The 18,141-nt window shown below is 34.4% G+C and overlaps 1 protein-coding gene across 1 annotated transcript in view; it reads right to left on the bottom strand.

The window, feature by feature from the left end:
* Positions 1-18,141, bottom strand: part of MCCC1 (methylcrotonoyl-CoA carboxylase 1) — a 49,568-nt gene that overhangs the window by 20,426 nt on the left and 11,001 nt on the right. Inside the window, exons 5-9 of the mRNA XM_011382783.2 lie at positions 16,825-16,946; positions 16,251-16,398; positions 16,042-16,163; positions 10,362-10,473; positions 9,174-9,255 (exon numbers count right to left, since the gene is read on the bottom strand). Of these exons, the coding sequence (XP_011381085.1) occupies positions 9,174-9,255; positions 10,362-10,473; positions 16,042-16,163; positions 16,251-16,398; positions 16,825-16,946 (586 nt within the window). The remainder of the gene's footprint in view (positions 1-9,173; positions 9,256-10,361; positions 10,474-16,041; positions 16,164-16,250; positions 16,399-16,824; positions 16,947-18,141) is intronic.

The raw sequence follows: 18,141 nt of genomic DNA, 5'->3' as shown, positions 1-18,141 counted from the left end.
AATTCTCAGTCAAAGACAGGAAGTCATATGAAATTTTGAAACAGAAAAATATACTTTGGGTTTTGAGCAAATGGTAAGCCCAAGTTATGAATCAGTTTCGGCTATCACAGCAATGAGAAGATGGCTGGACCATGTGTCATTGCTTCACTGCACCTGGATCCCTGGGAACCTTCCCCTGTGACGTCCTATGTTACTCTAACCTTATAAAGAAAAATACATTTTTTTTGTTTTCCTGATTGTGGGCCCTTGGAAGTTTCCTTTACAAGTTCTTTTGCTAGTGACCCATGGAAATTGCTTAGCAACTCAATTTTATGTTTATAATGTCTTATCTATTGGCATTTTATTAAGCACTACAAAACTTCCCCCAGCTCTATTAAGGTATAAAAATTTATCCATTTTAAATATAGGTGTACTGAGTTTCAGTAATTGAATACAGTCATGTAACCACAACTGCAGTGAAAGTACAGAACGTGTCCATCATCCAACATGTTCCCTTGTTCCCCTTTGCAGTCAGTCCCTTCCCTGAGCTCCTGGCTCCAGACAATGACGACTGTGCTTTTTGTCATTAGTTTTTTTTCTAGAATGTCATATAAATAAAATATAGAATATAGTATTTTGTGTTTGAGTTTCTTTCACTTAGCCTAAAGTTAGCTCCATATACAACTGACCCTTGAACAACATGGGTTTGAACTGTGCGGGTCCACTTAGGCATGAATTTTTTTCAATGAACATATTGGAAAAATTTTTGGAGATCTGAGGTAATTTGAAAAAATTATAGATAAACATGTAGCATAGAAATATTGAAAAATTGAGAAAAAGGTATGTCATGAATGCATAAAATATATGTAGATACTACTCTATTTTGTCATTTACTACCATAAAGTATCCAACAAACTATTAAAAAAAGTTAAAATTTATCTAAACTTACACACACAATTATAGACTGTATACGATGCCATTTGCAGTCGAGATAAATATAAACAAATCTAAAGATGCAGCATTAAATCATAACTGCATAAATTAACTGTAATCCATACTGTACTACTGTAATAACTTTGCAGCCATCTCCTGTTGCTACTGCAGTGAGCTCAAGTATTGTGAGTATCCATTTAAAATGCTATGTGACACTAATCATCTCCCCACGAGCAGTCTGTCTCTCAGTAAATTGTGGATCGCAACGAAAAGTGACCTCTCACAGTTCATGCATATTTTTTATTGTGTTTAGTGCAAAATTGTAAACCTTGAATAACACCATGGTACCCTTAATGACAAAGTACCATTAATGATGATGGAAGTGCTCTCAAGAAGCAGAGGAAAGTCATGACATTATAAGAAAAAGTTGAATTGCTTGGTATGTACCATAGAGCAAGGTCTGCAGCTGTGGTTGCCCACTATTTCAAGGTAAATGGATCCAAAATAAGGACAATTGTGAAAAAAAAAAAAAAAAAGGAAAGGAAATTTGTGAAGCTGCTGCTGCAGCAACGCCAGCAGGTACAAAACCTTGCACTTTTTGCTAAATATCTTTTCATCTCATACTGAAAATGCAGCTTTTATACGGGTGTAGCATTGCTACAAGAAATGCATACTTATAGACTCTAATATGATTCAAGAAAAAGCAAAGTCATTATATGACAACTTAAAGCAAAAAGACAGAGAAGGCTCTAAAGCTGGAGAATTTAATGGCAGCAAAAGATGGTTTGATAATTCTAGAAAGAGGTTTGGGGTAACAAAATATCAAGGTAACAAGAGAAGCAGCTTCTGCCAACCAAGAGGCAGCAGATGAGTTCCCAGACACCACTAAGAAAATCAGTGAGGAGAAAGGATATCTGCCTGAACAGGCTTTCAATGTAGAAGAAAGGCACTATTCCTGAAAAAAAATACCACAAAAGACCTTTATTAGGAAGGAAGAGAAGCGAGCACCAAGATTTAAGGTGGGAAAGGATAGGTTAAGTCCACTGTTTATGCAAATATAGTCGGGTTTATAATCAAGGTTGCCCTTATCTATAAAGCTGCTAACCCCTGAACCTTAAAGGGAAAAGATAAACACCAGCTGCCAGTCTTTTGGTTGTACTACAACAAAAGGCATGAACAGTGAGAACCCCCTTTCTGGACTGGTTCAATCGAAGCTCTGTCCTTGAAGTCAGAAAGTACCTTGCCAGTAAGGAACTGCCTTTTAAAGTTCTTCTGATATTGGATAATACCACAGGCCACCCAGAACACCATGAGTTTGACACCAAAGGCATCAAAGTGGTCTACTTGCCCTCAAACACAATATCTCTAGATCAGGGGGTCATAAGGACCTTTAAGGCTCATTACACATAGCACTCTATGGAAAGGGTTGTAAGTGCTATGGAAGGGAACCCAACAGACAGAATATCATGAAAGTCTGGAAAGAGTGTACTATTTAAGATGCCATTGTTGTTATTAAAAAAAAAAAAAAAAGCCATCAAGCCTGAAAAACAAATTCCTGCAGGAGAAAACTGTGCCCAGATGTTGTGCATAATTTCACAGGATTCATGACAGAGCCAATCAAGGAAATCACGAAAGACACTGTGGATATGGGGGGAAAAAAGTGGGGGGTGAAGCATTTCAACATATGGATCTTGGAAAAATTGAAGAGCGAATAGATACAACACTAGAGGAACTTAAAGATGACTTGATGGAGGTAAGTGTTTCCAAACCAGTGCCAGATGGCGAGGAAGATATAGAAGCAGTGCCAGAAAACAAATCGACATTAGACAATTTGGCAGAAGGGTTCGTTATTCAAGATTGCTTTAGACTTCTTTCATGACATGAACCCTTCTATGATATGGGCACTAAAGCAAATGATGAAGAAGGATTGGTACTGCATAGAAACATTTTTAGAGAACTAAAAAAGCAAAAAAGTTGGACAGAAATTATGACGTATTTTGTAATGTTACACTGAATGTGTCCGCTTCTCCTGCCTCCTCTTCTACCTCCTCTGCAGACTTTTACCTCTGCCAGGCCTGAGACAGCAAAACCAAACTCCCTTTTTCCACCTCCTCTTCAGCCTACTCAATGTGACGACAATGAAGATGAAAAACTTTAGATAGCCCACTTCCACTTAATGAACAGTAAATAATCATCATGCTATATAGTTAACAAACTTATCTATTTTGTATGTGTGTGACTGTCTTCGTTTGAAAATCTAACAACTAAAGAGCAAGAACTGCAAGAGATGTTTTTGTGTCATTATCATTGCCTAAGTATTCGTCATGTAAAACACTGTGTGCAAGCCTTGTATTGAAGTGGATAGTCTATCCTTACATAGGCATAAGGTGAGTGAATTTCATATTTTAATTTTGTATAAAATTAACAAATAATGGTACTTTTCTTACTGTTTTATAACTTTGCTTTCAAAAATTACATTACTGTACAGTATGCCTCTCACACATAATTGGAGAAACTGGGTGGGTATCAGCCTATCACCACAGGTAAGTGGTTTTTTAAAAAAAGTAACAATGTTTCCAATATTGTATTATAAATGTGACTGTAATACTGTATGTCATAAAAATTTTATGATGCACTTGTTAGTGTATAGTCTAGGCTACTGTGAAGCACTCATATCAATTGCACTAGGCTACCACAAAGCAATCACATTGCAGCTTCTTTGTTATCAATGTATGAATTATTATACCTGTAAATAAATATTAATTTGTTTTTCATATTATCTTTTTATTTTTGATATCTAACATGTATAACATTTATGGTGTTTTGTGTCATATAAGACCATATTAATGTAGGTACTGACAGATTCATCTTCTTAACAGATGATGTAAACTTATAGTATTGATAAATACAGTAAAGTACTGTAAATGTGTTTTCTCTTATGATTTTCTTAATAACATTTTCTTTTCTCTAGCTTACTTTACTGTAAGAAATATAGTATATCATACATATAACATATAAAATATGTGTTAATTGACTGTTTTGCTTATATTCTCAGTAAGGCTTCCAGTCAACTGTATGCTATTGGTAATTAAGTTTTGGGGGAGTCAAATGTTACACATGGATTGTCTACTACGTAGGGGGTCGGTGCCCTGAACCCCTCTACTGTTCAAGAGTCAACTGTAATATAAAACTGTTTTTCAAACTCTGGGTCACCATTCATTAGCGGATGGTAAAAATTTAGCGAAGTCTTCCAAGTTTCCAGCATGTAAGGAACTTAGAAGTAACCATTCCGTCCTGACAACAAAAGCTGAAAAAACTGAAAAAAATCAAGAAATCTTCTTAGAGCTATCGGAGATGTGAGGTCACAAGACAAATCAGGGCCCCCAAAACTAGAGAGGCAGATAGGCAAATACAGAGATTCACAACTTGCTGTCCAGAAATTTACAAGCAAAAACCTTTGCAGGAATAAGCACCAGAATAGGAAAACCAGGACTGTAATCGATGAATTGCTGGAGGCTCAGTATGGACATTCTGAGACTTAATAACCCCATGGGAACCTAGTCATGGGAATAGGGGGAAGGGTATCCTCATACTTTTGTGACTTTGACATCTAAGAGCTCTACCAGGTCCTCACAGTGAATACTGGAGAAAAATCTCTGTGAGCTTCCAGATACGAGAGGGGAAATGGAACCTTGTGAAGTATGCTGTTCTGTTCTTAACAAAATCTGCCTTTAAGAAAAAGTATTGAAAAAAAAAAAAAGAAAGAAAAATTATTTCACCAGAGCCTGCAAACAAGAACACCAGAGTAAAATATTTAAAGGGGAAAAAAAATCGCTAACTAGAATTCTGTATCCTGGGAAGTTATCCTTCAAAAGTGGAGAAATAAAGACTGTCTCAGATCAACAAAAATTGAGAGAATTTATTGGCAGATTTGCCTTGCAATAAATGATAAAAGAAGTTCTTTAAAGAGAAGGAAAATGATATAGGGTCAATACTTCAAGAAGATATAACAATCCTCAATGTGTATGCACTTAACAACAGTGTGACAAAATACATGAGGCAAAACCTGAGAACTGCAAAGAGAAGTAGATGAAACCACTAATACAGTTGGAGACTTTGACACTCTCTATCAGAAATAGGCAAATATAGCAGGCAGTAAATGAGTAAGAAAATAATTAAACTCAATAGCATCATCAGCAAACTAGATATAATTGACAGCTATAGACTACTTCATCCAAAAACAGCAGATTACATATTCTCAAGCTACATGGAACATTTGCCAAGATAGACCACATGCAGGGGCATAAGAAACACTGTAACAAATTTAAAAGAATAAATATCATACAATGTCTGCTCTTAGACCACAATTAAACTAAAAATCGATAAACTGAACTAAAAAATCATTAACAGAAAGATAGCTGGAAAAAATCCCAAAATATTTGTAGATGAAACAACACATTATTAAATAACACCAGGTCAAAAAGAACTCAGGAGAAATGAAATGAAAATGGAAATACCTTGTGACAACATGAATGGACCTCAAGATAATCATGCTAAGCAAAATAAGCCAGACAGAAAAGTTGAAAACCACATGATATCACTTATATGTGGGATATAAACCTAAAAGCAACAAACGAAGAGGACAAACAAACAGACTCATGGACTGGTTACCAGAGGGTGGGCGGGGGGTGAGGGGGGAAGAGGGAGGTAGATGGGGTAAAAGGGGTCAAATATGTGGTGAGAAAGAAATCTAACTATGGGAGGGGAACGCACAATGCAACATATATATGCCTTACTGTTAAACTGTACATCTAAAACTTACTGGATTTCGTTAACCAATGCTACCAAAAAAAAAAAAAAGGTTTTTTTAAGTAAAAATTAAAAAAAAAAACAAAAAAAGAAAAAAAAAGAAAATGGAAATACAACTTATCAAAACTTTTGAGATGCACCAAAAACAGCACCTAGAGGGAGATTTATAGCATAGAATCCATATATTTAAGAGAAAAAACTATGTCTAACCATATTAAAAAGTCAATAACCTAAGCTTCCATTTTAGGAAACTCGAAAAAGAAGAGCAAATTAACTCCAAAGTAAGCAGGGAAAAAAAAGAAACAAAAATTAAAGTAGAAATACATGATATTGAAAACAGGAAATAGAGAAAATCAACAAAACCTAAAGCTAGTTGTTTGAAAAGATCAATAAAGTTGATAAGCCTCTAGCCAGGCTATAAAGAAAAATAAAGATAAGACAAAAATATCGGAAATTAAAGAAGGGACAATCACTAGCAGTTCCTATGGACATTAAAAGGATAATAAAGAAATATTATGCACAATTCTATACCCACAAATTTGATAACCTAGATGAATGAATTCCTTGAAAGACACAATGTGCCAACACTCAACACAAGAAGAAACAGACAATCTGAATAGGCCTATATCTATTAAAGAAATTGAATCGATCATTAATAAGCTTCTCAAACAGAAAGTAGTAGGCTCAGATGGGTTCATTGGTGAATTCTACAAAAAATTTAAGTAAGAAATTATACCAATTCTCTATAATCTCTTCCAGAAGATAAAAGCAGACAGAATACTTCCTAACTCATTCTATGTGGCCAGCATTATCTTAATACCAAAACCAGACAAAGACATTACAAGAAAAGAAATCTATAGACCAATATCTTTTATGAACAAAATTGCAAAAATCCTCATCAAAATATTAGCGAATCAAATCCAACAGTGTATAAAAAGAATTATCCACCATAACCTGGGATTTATCCCAGGTATGCAAGGCTGGTTCAACATTTGGAAATCAATTAATGTAATCCATCACATTAACAGGCTAAGGAATCACATGATGGTATCAACAGATGCAGAAAAAGCATTTGACGAAACCCAAAATACAATTATAATAAAAACTCTCAAACTAGGAACAGAGGGGAATTTTCTTGATAAAGATTTACAAAAAAACCTTCAACTTACATCATACTTAATGGTGAGAAACTAGAAGCTTTCCCACTAAGATCAGAAATAAGGCAAGGATGTATGTTCTCTCCACTCCTTTTCAACATTGCACTGGAAGTCCTAGCTAATGCAACAAGAAAAGGAAATAAAAGGTATACAGATTTGGAAGGAAGAAATAAAACTATCTGTTCACAGATGACTTGATCACATATATAGATAATCTGAAAGAATCAACAACAACAAAAAACTCCTGGAACTAATAAGTAATTATACCAAAGTGGCAGGATGTGAGATTAACATACAATTGTTTTCCTATACCTCAATGATGAATAAGTGAACTTGAAATTAAAAATACATTTACATTAGCATCCCCCCAAATAGGTTTACATTTTACAAATTTTATACAAAATTTATATTAAAAAATTATAAAACTCTGATGAAATAATTCAAAGAACTAAATAAATGGAAAGATGTTCCATGTTCATGGGTAAGAAGACTCAATAGAGTCAAGATGTCTGTTCTTCTAAACTTAATCTATAAATTCGATGCAATCCCAATCAAAATCCCAGAAAGTTATTTCATGGATAATCAAAAAACTGATTCTAAAGTTTATATGGAGAGGCAAAAGACTCAGAATAGCCAACTCAATACTGAAGAACAAAAGTCAGAGGACTGAAACAGCCTTACTTCAAGACTTACTATAGAGCTACAGTAATCAAAACAATGAAGTACTAGTGAAAGAACAGATAAATAGATCAATGGAACAGAATAAAGAGCCCAGAAATAGACCCACATAAATACAGTCAACCAATCTTTGACAAAGGAGAAAGGGCAATACAATGATGCAAAGTAGTCTTTTCAACAAATGATGCTAAAACAACTGGACATCCTCATGCAAAAAAAATAAATCTAGACACAGATCTTATACTTTTCACAAAAATTAACTCAGAATGCATCATAGACCTAAATGTAAAACCCAAAACTACAAAGCTCCAAGGAGATAACACAAGAAAAAACCTAGATGACCTCATATGTGGTGATGCTTTTTTAGATAGAACAAAAAATGCACAGTCCATGGAAGAAATCATTGATAAAGCAGATGCCAAGTAAGCATATGAGAAGATGCTCCACATCATATTTCATCAGGGAAATGCAAATTAAAACAATAAGATACCACTACACACCTATGAGAATGGTCAAAATCTGGATTGGTGAGGATGTGGCGCAACAGGAATTCTCATTGCTGCTAAGAATGAAAAGTGGTATATACACTTTGACAATAGCTTGGCAATTTCTTATGTAACTAAGTATAATCTTACCACACAATCCAGCAATCCTGCTCTTGGTATTTATCCAAATGAATTGAAACTTATGTCCATGCAAAAATCTGCACATGGATGTTTGTAGCAGCTTTATTTACAATTGCCAAAATTTGGAAGCAACCAAGATGTCCTTCAGTCGGTGAGAGGACAAACAAACTGTGGTACATCCAGACAATAGAATGTTATTCAGTGCTGAAAGGAAATGAGCTATCAAGCCATGAAGAGACATGGAAGAAGCTTAAGTTCATATTAGTAAGTGAAATAAGCCAATCTTAAAAAGCTACATGTTGTATACTTCTAAATATATAACATTCTGGAAAAAGGCAAAACTATGGAGGCAATAAAAAGATCAGTGGTTATCAGGGGTTGGAGGCAGGGAAGGATAAAGAGCAGAGCACAGGATTTTTTGGGCAATGAAACCACTCTGTATGATACTACAATGGGAGATACATGTCATTAAACATTTGTCCAAACTCAAAACGTACAACGTCAAGACTGAAACCTAATGTGAACTATCTTCTGTGAGTGATAATGATGTGCCAGTATAGGTTTATTGATTATAACAAATGTACCACTCTAATGTAGAATGCTGATAGTGGGGAGACTGTGTGTGTGGGAAAATATCGGTATTTTTTGCTCAAGTTTGCTGTGAACCTAAAACTGCTGTTAAAAATAAAGTTTATTAGTTTTTAAAATGCAAAAAATCAATTTAGTGATTTTAATTTAAAATAGGAGAAAAAATATCAAATAGTATTATACATAATTAGGATAAGTACTATTTTGTGAAATATTTTTTTCAAAAATCTGAATATAAATACAAACACTTATGTGTAAATATGGGGTCTCAATACAAAATACATTTTTTCTGTAGATGTCAAAAAAGTTCGAAAGTCACTGATTTAAGAGATACATGTTTCTTTTGCCTCTGAAACATAAATAATTGTTTCTCCTTCTCTATTAGAAACAAATCTTAACAAACCTGCTCCGACATAATTTACAGCTTTAGCAGCTCTGACTGCAGCTTCTCCAAGCTTTTTTCTTACTTCAGGTTTAATACCGGGCTATGAAAAATATTTAAAATAAATTTCCATTAGTACCTAGCCCCACTAAAAATTTCCATTAAGATTCAATATTACAGTTCTGTGTATCAAATATTGCATTAAAGAGATAATAAAGATAAAAAGCTAATGTTATACATTTCATCAAGAAACACTGTCCTATACTACAGTTTAACTGTCCCAATTTCTGTTTAATTGACAACTGTTTAATGGTTCTGCTGGTATTTTAAGATGATAAAGCAATCTAAATCATTTGCCCAATAATTATCTTGGAATAATGGTGAACCTTGAGATTCCAAGTTAATAAGAAAGGCACATAAAAAGAAATGTATGTCAATAAATAGGCAAAATTTTTAACATTTTAAAAACTGTGCTCTAAAGATATATATTTAAGCAGTCTGTTTGAAAATAACATTTTACTAAAATTATTGTTGACATTTACTTCAAAAGGTATAATATACTCTGCAACAGAAATTAAAATTTGAATGTGAGAATAACAAACTGATTAATCAGAAACTTCAGATCCCTGACCTAATAGAAATACATATTGGTAAAAACATATATGAAATCTCCTCTTATCTGTGGGGTATATGTTCCAGGACCTCCAGTGTGTCCCTGAAACCCCAAAGATTCACGAACTCTACATAAGTTTTTCTTTTTTCCTATACATACATAACTTTCACTTAAAGAAAGCCCTTTACAGCTTCTTTGGCATGTCCGAATTATCAGCATCGCTCCACTTGTGCTTTTGAGCCATTATTCAGTAAAATATGGGTTGCTTGGACAGAAGTAATGTCATAGTCTATCTGATAACCAAGACAATTACTAAGTGACTATCAGGAAGGTACTTGGATCAGCGAAGATTTTCCTAGAAACTATCCAGATGGAACATGGTCCTGTTGTGTCTTCTGTATGGCAGCCCCAGAGCACCAATTCCCTCCTCATCCCTAACACTGTGGTGGGGCCCTATCCTTACATCACTGCTGGGAAGTGGTTGTCCAGCAGGACTTAGGGAGAAATACTAGCTTTACGGATTTCTGATGTGAAAATCAGAGTGACTGGGGTTTCTATTATAGAGAAGCCTACAAATTTCTTCACAAGGTCCTTACCGCTGGGGCTTCCTCGATGATTTTCTGATGCCTCCTCTGTATACTGCAGTCTCTTTCGAACAAGTTCACAACATTGCCATGGTAATCGCCAAATATCTGGACTTCTACATGTCTATTTAAAAGCGAATGCAGATGTTAATATACTTTGTTATAAATGACAAATATCACATTCATTGAGCCAAACTGTTGGCCAAGGTCACCAGGATTCTTCTATTTTTATTTTAAGTAAGATGGGATATTTTCACCTCAAAATAGAGGATATGAATTGAGAAACACAACTATAGTTAAATTTGTAAACACTTGATGAAAACCTTTCCATTTATCGGATGAATATTAAAGGAAAAAATGAAATGACTGGGAAATAAGAAAAGACAGAAAACATAGGAGACTATCTTTATGACTTCAGAATAGGGGCAAGTTACAAAAAGTACACACTGTTAAAGGAAAGACAGATAAATCTTACTACATCAAAATTATAAGTTATAGTCTTATTTCATATATCCTTAAAAAACCAATGAAAACATTCTATGATAAGGAGGTTTTTCAAGATCAGCTTTTACAGTCAGATTTTATAAACTATGGCAGATTGAAAATTAAAATGGCTCATCATAAAATGTTAAGAAATAAATTAATATGGATCATTAGTTTTTAAGACTATACTAACATTAAATCACAAAAAAGAAAAAAAAACAAATAAAGGCACTTCAATGTTGCATATAAAATAGTAAAGTTATTATTTTATAAACAGAAATCATATTAAGGGTAAATGCATATAATAAAAAAACAAGGCTAACACAGACCATCTGGTGAACACAAAAGCATTCTTCTCAGTAGGCTTATTTTGATATGTTCGCACCGTAGTTCACCTCGCATATTCGCCACCATAATACAGAAACAAGTAATCAGCAAATGTCTTCCCTTTAGATTTTTTAAAAATAAAAATGTCAAACATAGAAGAAAAAATTTAAAAACCTGGGAATTCTTGTAAATGTACTCTTCAGCACAGTGGCTCATATGTGTTCCTTTTTGTTCACCTCATGAAGTACTTTATTCAACCACTCAGAAGAATTTGTTTTCTTGATATATCATTCCTACTGAACATTCCATTTGAAAATTTTTCCACCTGTCCAACAAAATAGGAGCCGATCTCTTCCTTTTGGATGTCTTCTTGACCTTTCTTCCTCTTTTTATTTATCCTCAAGCCATCAACACCAAATACATTCTTGCTATTATTATTTCAAACCGTTAACTGTGAGATCAAATAAGAATAATAAGAGATTTTATTTTACCTTCATTTATTCCTTCTATAATGTTCTTTTCTTTATTAAATTTGAGTTTCTAATTTGTATCACTTTTCCTTCTCTTTGAAGTACTTTTGTTTTCATTTCTTGCAAGGCAAGTCTACTGGTGACAAATTCCCTCAATTTTTGTCTGAGGACATTTTTATTTCTCCTTCATGTCTGAAGTATAACTTCACTGCATATAGAACTTTAGGTTTGTGTTTGTTTTTTTTTCTTTCAACACTTTTATACATTTTGCTCTACTTGATTCTTGTTTGCATGGTTTCTGGTGAGAAGTCTGATGTAATACATATCCTTGTTCCTCTATAGGTAAGGTGTTTTTCCTCCTCTCTGGCTTTTTCAAGATTTTCTATTTGTGTTTGTTTTCCTAAAGTTTGAATATAATTTTTAAATTTCTTTGATATTTAACCTGTTTGATGTCCTCTGAACTTCCTTCCTGGTTCTGTAGTTTGGTGTCTGTCATCAATTTTGCAAAAATTTTGGCCATTATTACTTGAAATCATTCTCCCGCTCATTTCTTTCTTCTTGTACTATTCAAATACCATGTTACTTTTTTTAAAATTGTCCCACAGTTCTTGGGTAGTTCTTTTATGTTATATTTTTCTTTATTCTTACTTATCTTTGTATTTGGGGAGTTTCCATTGACATATTTTCACGGTCACTGATCCCTTCCTTAGCTCTGTCCAGTTTACTGATGAGTCCATCAAACACATTCTTGTTTTGTTTTCTCCTGCTGTCTTTGGGTTTCCCTAAAAACTGCTTCTTAAGTAGTGTCCGTGTCTTGCAGCTCTTTCCGTTATAATCCACTGTTATACTGGAGTTCTGGTGACATGGTAAGGGGTAGGGGAGGGAAAGCATTCTATAATCTAACGATTAAATCTTAGTGTTTTAGTGGGCCTGTGACTCTGTGCTTCAGAAGTGTTTCTTACCTTTTTTCTCCCTTAGGTGAAACAAGAAGGTTAGAGATTAGATTTGGCTATCAGCCCTTTCCCATGGACAGAAAATGTTCTGGCAAAGTTTCCCTTGGAGTGCTGGCTTTTGATATTGAGAAGAGAGTGCTCTGGACTTTTTTCAAAATGGTTACTTTTCTCTTCCCCCTGAGAAAATTTTTCTCAGATTTTCACTTTGATAGGGTTCTAGAAATAAAACCCATGAAAATTTGGGGGTCCCCCTAACACTTGGCTCTAAGGAGTTTCTCACTATCAAGCTAGCCCACACTCAGCCTCCAGTAATATTTCAAAATTCCCAAGTAAGTGTTCCTACTAGCTTATGATTCTAGCATCTTCTGCTCCTTGTAAGCTGATCTCAGCTGATTCACCGTATTCACATGCCCGCCCAGATTTTAGAGTGGTGGTTTACCCTGTGACCTCACTGACTTTTATTCTGTTCAGCTTTTTACTCACTTTTCAAATGTGAGTAACAACTTCCAAGCTCTTTACATGTGGGAGCTGTATAGTTTGTAAAATTCTACCACTTCTACTGACTCTCCTGTATCTTTTAGCTGCTCTGGAGAAGAGGACACTATAGCAGGGACTCCAGGTTCTAAAAGGAACATGTGGGGGTCACACCAGGAGCAGAACACAGTTTTTATTCTGAGTTCCCAGAAATACTTTTCCTTTGGCTGCTTACAAAGGAAGATCATCAAAGATCAGTGTTCTCTGTTTTGATTTCTGTATTCATCAAATTGCTTGTGTTATTTTCCTGCTGCTGACTGAACTTTCCTGTTGCTTTATCTAACTTAGAGGTTCTGGAGCACAGTGTCTGAGAACCAGGTGGTACATAAAATCATAGCCGCTCCAACTACCCACTGCTGAGGTCTGGCAAGACAGGTTGATACAGCTGGATTCTGTCAGGAACAACTTGATATTTTCTAAAAGTTCTAAAGTTTTTTGTTTCCTATTTACATTTTTAATTTATCTAGAATACATATTAAATATGAAGTGAGGGAGGAATCTGATTTTTTTTTATTTCCCTCCAGATAGTACACTTTGAAGACTATTTTCTATCCCAGCCTTTCAGATGATTTATAGATATATATAGATATATAGATATATAGATAAAGATACAGATATACTGAAAGCCAAGTGACTTTATAAAAAATAATTCATTTAGGAACCATGACCAGAGAGAGATTTACCTTGAAGGTAATGAACTGAAGCTCTAGGCCCTTCCCTTGCATGAGCCTCTTCCTGGATCCTGTACCTAATTTTTTATTCTTAAAGAGAGTCTTTTACAAATCTGATAAAATTTGTAAACACCTTGGTATCTACTTTTCTCAGTTATCAGCACCACCTTGAAAACTTTCTGGCATGCCATTAATTCAACAGGTAATTATTTAGCAAGATATAACAGTATATACAGTATGATTAGCATAATATTATAATATTACTAGAAAATACAGCATAGAAATGCTAATACCTAGAGAATGAGATTATGAGTGACTTTGTTTTCTAACTTCTGTACTTTCCAAAAGTTTGTAATGTAGTCATATTACTTCTATATTTCAAAAAATATTGTTGATGCCTATCATGAAGAAAGTAGTATGCCAGGTATTATATAGAGCAGTGGTCCCCAACCTATTTGGCACTAGGAACCGGTGCTCCTATGAGAATCTAATGCCTGACGATCTGAGGTGGAGCTGAGGTGGTGATGCTAGCGCTGGGGAGCGGCTGCAAATATAGATGAAGCTTCGCTCGCTCGCCCACTGCTCACCTCCTGCTGTGCGGCCCAGTTCCTAATAGGCCATGGACCGGTAACGGGCCACAGCTCAGGTGTTGGGGACCCCTGATATAGGAGAAAATTAAAAAGAAATATATGAGCAGAGCCTAATTTCCAGGAGTTTCCAGATATTGGAGGAAAAAAATTACAAGGTGAGGTAACATATAGCTAATATTTCACAAGGAAAGAATTTACAACTTTAAAAAAATATGTTGTAGGCATTGAATTACAGTCACTGAAATAGCTAGCTGATATCTCCAAAATAATTCTAACTCAAGAGTACGCCAATTTGGATAGTGAGCCTATGTTTTTTTGAAAAATTTACCTTAGAACCTCCTTTGTCTTTTTCTTACTTCCCACCAACAGATGGCATATGCTGTGCTCTCCTAATCAACTGGACTATTTTGAGGTTAACATTTTTTTTTTAACTAACTCTAAATGAATTTAACTTATGTGCCATGCTCAGGGACAGTCCTAAGCTTTGTACAGCCTGAAACAAAAACAATAAAGGATACAAAATTAGGTAGAGGATCTTGGAAGAGGCTCATGCAAAGGAAGGGCCTGAAGCTTCAGTTCATTACCTTCAAGGTAAATTCCTAAATGAATTATTCTTTATAAAGACACTTGACTTATAGGATATCTTTATGTATCTATATCTATATCTATGTATCTATATCTATATCTCTATCTATATCTATATCTATACCTATACATATAAATTACCACAAAACCTATTATATAGGAAGCTTTATAATCAATATCATATGTTAAGGAATAGACATGAAAATGAAATTCCAGAAAATAAAAAAAACTTAGAAATTTACATGGCATTTGTTATCATGGTAGCTAGAGAAGCAGTTTAGTACAGTGGCTTCAAGTATGAATTTTGAAATCAAACTGCCGGGGTTCAAATCCAAGCTTCACTACTTCCTAGCCAGGAGACCTCAGGCAAGTCACATGACTACTCTGTTGCTCAGTATCCTTACCTAAAAAACGGGAATAGTACCCACCTAATGGGGTTCTTGTAAGCATTAGATTAGAATTAGGACAGTAAGATTCGTTAGTCTATGTAAAATACTTAGAATCTGGCACATGATAAGCACCATGTAAGTGTGAGCTGTTAGTATAATTTGTTAACATATCACAAATAAAATTCAATTTCCATTTTCTATTTCCATTTTCTGAGCATCTCAACTGATGCTCATGGAGTTCTGTAAAATCCAGCTTAATTTCATACAAGAATTTTTTTTATTTTGAAAAGTTCATCAACAAGAAATGAATTGAACAAATTAATGGCATACCAATATCACTGAACCATTAAGCCCAATAAAAGAATGAGGTAGAGCCATATTTACTGATATGGAAAGGTAGCTATGATATAGTCTTAGCATATAATAAATATTATATAAGATTCTATTCACTGTTCTGTATATATTTTGTTTTCTGTGCATATGTATAAATGTTTCTATTCACATGGAAAAGCCTGGAAGGATGCACATCATACTATAAAAGTGGTTACAGGGGTAACCTTTCATTAAAGGAGTGGGATTGAGGGACTTATGTATTTACATTTTATTAGAACTTTATATTTTATATAATGTGCATGCATTTTTTTATATATAATTTAAAAAATCTGAGGCAGAATAAAATGCTGAACCCACCTTGGCATGTCCACAAACTTTTCAATCAGCATAGCATCATCATTAAAAGACTTTTTAGCTTCCCTCCGTGCTGATTCTAGCTGCTCTTGAAATTCTTTTTCGAATCTAGCAATCCTCATACCCTAAGGTAGAAAGATAGTTATGATTATAACACAAACAAAACAAAAAGACAAGCCTAAAATGGAAAACGCAAGCATGCATAATCTTACTTTTCCTCCTCCACCACGGATGGCTTTAATCATGATGGGATAACCAATTCTCCTAGCATGTTCTTTCAGGCATTGGTCTGACTCGTCCTCGCCATGATAGCCTTCTACAACAGGTACTCCAGCAGCAACCATTATGGATTTGCATGTGCTTTAGAACAAAAAACCAAAAACAAACAATGAAAAAAATGAGATGCCCCAATTCTGTAAAATATTTCAAATATAGCCCAGTCTATAAAATACAATGGAACTATTTAAAGAAAACATCCCATAGAGAAAGAAAGGACTACTGTCTGAGACAATAAATATTAATACAAAATTATAATATGTTAATGTTTCTCTATCCAGTTTTTCATGTGGTATCTCATCTCACCTTGTTTTTCTCTCCCCCCAAAGAATTAACATGTTGGTTAGATATACTAATTAGCTGAATATTTTCTGTAATTCGCTGGAGTGGCAGATAAATAACTTATGCTTATAACAACAAAAGAGTATAATTAGCAATGTCTATTATAGGTAAAACAAACCATTTCAATTGACCCTCCTATGGTTATATTTAAAAGATATAAACTCATACCTCTTTATTCCCATGTCTCTAATTGCAGATAAAGGAGGACCTATAAAGATAATTCCTTCTTGCTGACATAGTTTGGCAAATTCCATGTTTTCTGAAAGAAAACCATATCCTGGATGGATAGCCTAGAAGTGAGATATAAAAAGATAAATTTACTAGTGTTCCATTGGCAAACTGTGATGCAGGTGAAGTCATCTTCCTCTGGGGAAGCCTCTCACTACCCCAGTGATAGAAGTACACTATGGTCTCTATCAAAATCTGTTTCCAAACAGATGTATGAAGCATTCATACAAAAGTTCTAGAGCCTTACCTGAACCAGAAGAATTGTATTTTTTTTTTTATTGTGGTAATGTATACATAACATAAACTACCATTATCGCCACTTCTAAGTGTACAATTCAGTGGCATTAAGTATGTATGCAGTGTAGTACAACCATTACCATCAAGCATCTCCACAACATTTTCATCATCTCAAACGGAAACTCTGTGCCCATTAAACATTAAGTCTCCATTCCCTGGTAACAGAAGAATCGGTATTTTAATTTAAAATAATACTGCTATTAAGTTATAACATTAAGGAATATCTGTAAGTAGGGATAAAGATAAGGGGTATTTGTTGACTCTGCCTTCATATAAAGCTGGCCTAGCACTGAAACCATGGTACCCAAAAGTTGGAAAAGAGCGCACTAGCACAATAATACCTCATTTATCGTCAGCTCATTATGTGCCCATGTCACCTTCCTAAAAAAAAGCTAAGAGGCAAACAAAAAGTCATATATTAAAGTCTACATGTACTTTGGTGAAAGAGGACTCTCAGACTTTTGCCTAGCTACTTGCAACTTACTCAGTTTTAACAAATTTATTTATCTGCCTTTCTAGCTCACAGAAGAAAATCAGTGACTGAAAGACAGCATGTTTTCTAAGAGCAAACATACTGACAAGAAAAAGGGAAGAAACAGAGGAAAGAAAACAGCAGCTTACTTTAGCACCTTTATTAAAAAATTAATTGACTATATACATACACACACATGACGTTCTATTCTGTTCCATTGACTTATATATTCATCCTTCTGATACCGCATTATCTTGGTTATTGTAGCTTTATAATGAGCTTTGAAATCCAAGAGTCTAAACCCTACAAATTTGTTAGTCTTTTTAGAATTGTTTTAACAATATACTAGGTCCTTTGGCTATTTTAGGAACGACTTGTCAATTTCTACAAAAAAGCATGTTGGGATGTTGATAAAGAGTGCACTAAATTTATAGATCAATTTGGAAAGAATTCCCATCTTAACAATACTGAGTCTTCCAATGATGTAT

The sequence above is a fragment of the Pteropus vampyrus genome, unplaced genomic scaffold, assembly GCF_000151845.1.
Source record: "Pteropus vampyrus isolate Shadow unplaced genomic scaffold, Pvam_2.0 Scaffold14, whole genome shotgun sequence".
Lineage (NCBI taxonomy): Eukaryota > Metazoa > Chordata > Mammalia > Chiroptera > Pteropodidae > Pteropus > Pteropus vampyrus.
Note: the sequence above shows the minus strand (reverse complement) of the source record. Positions and strands in the feature narration are given on the sequence as shown.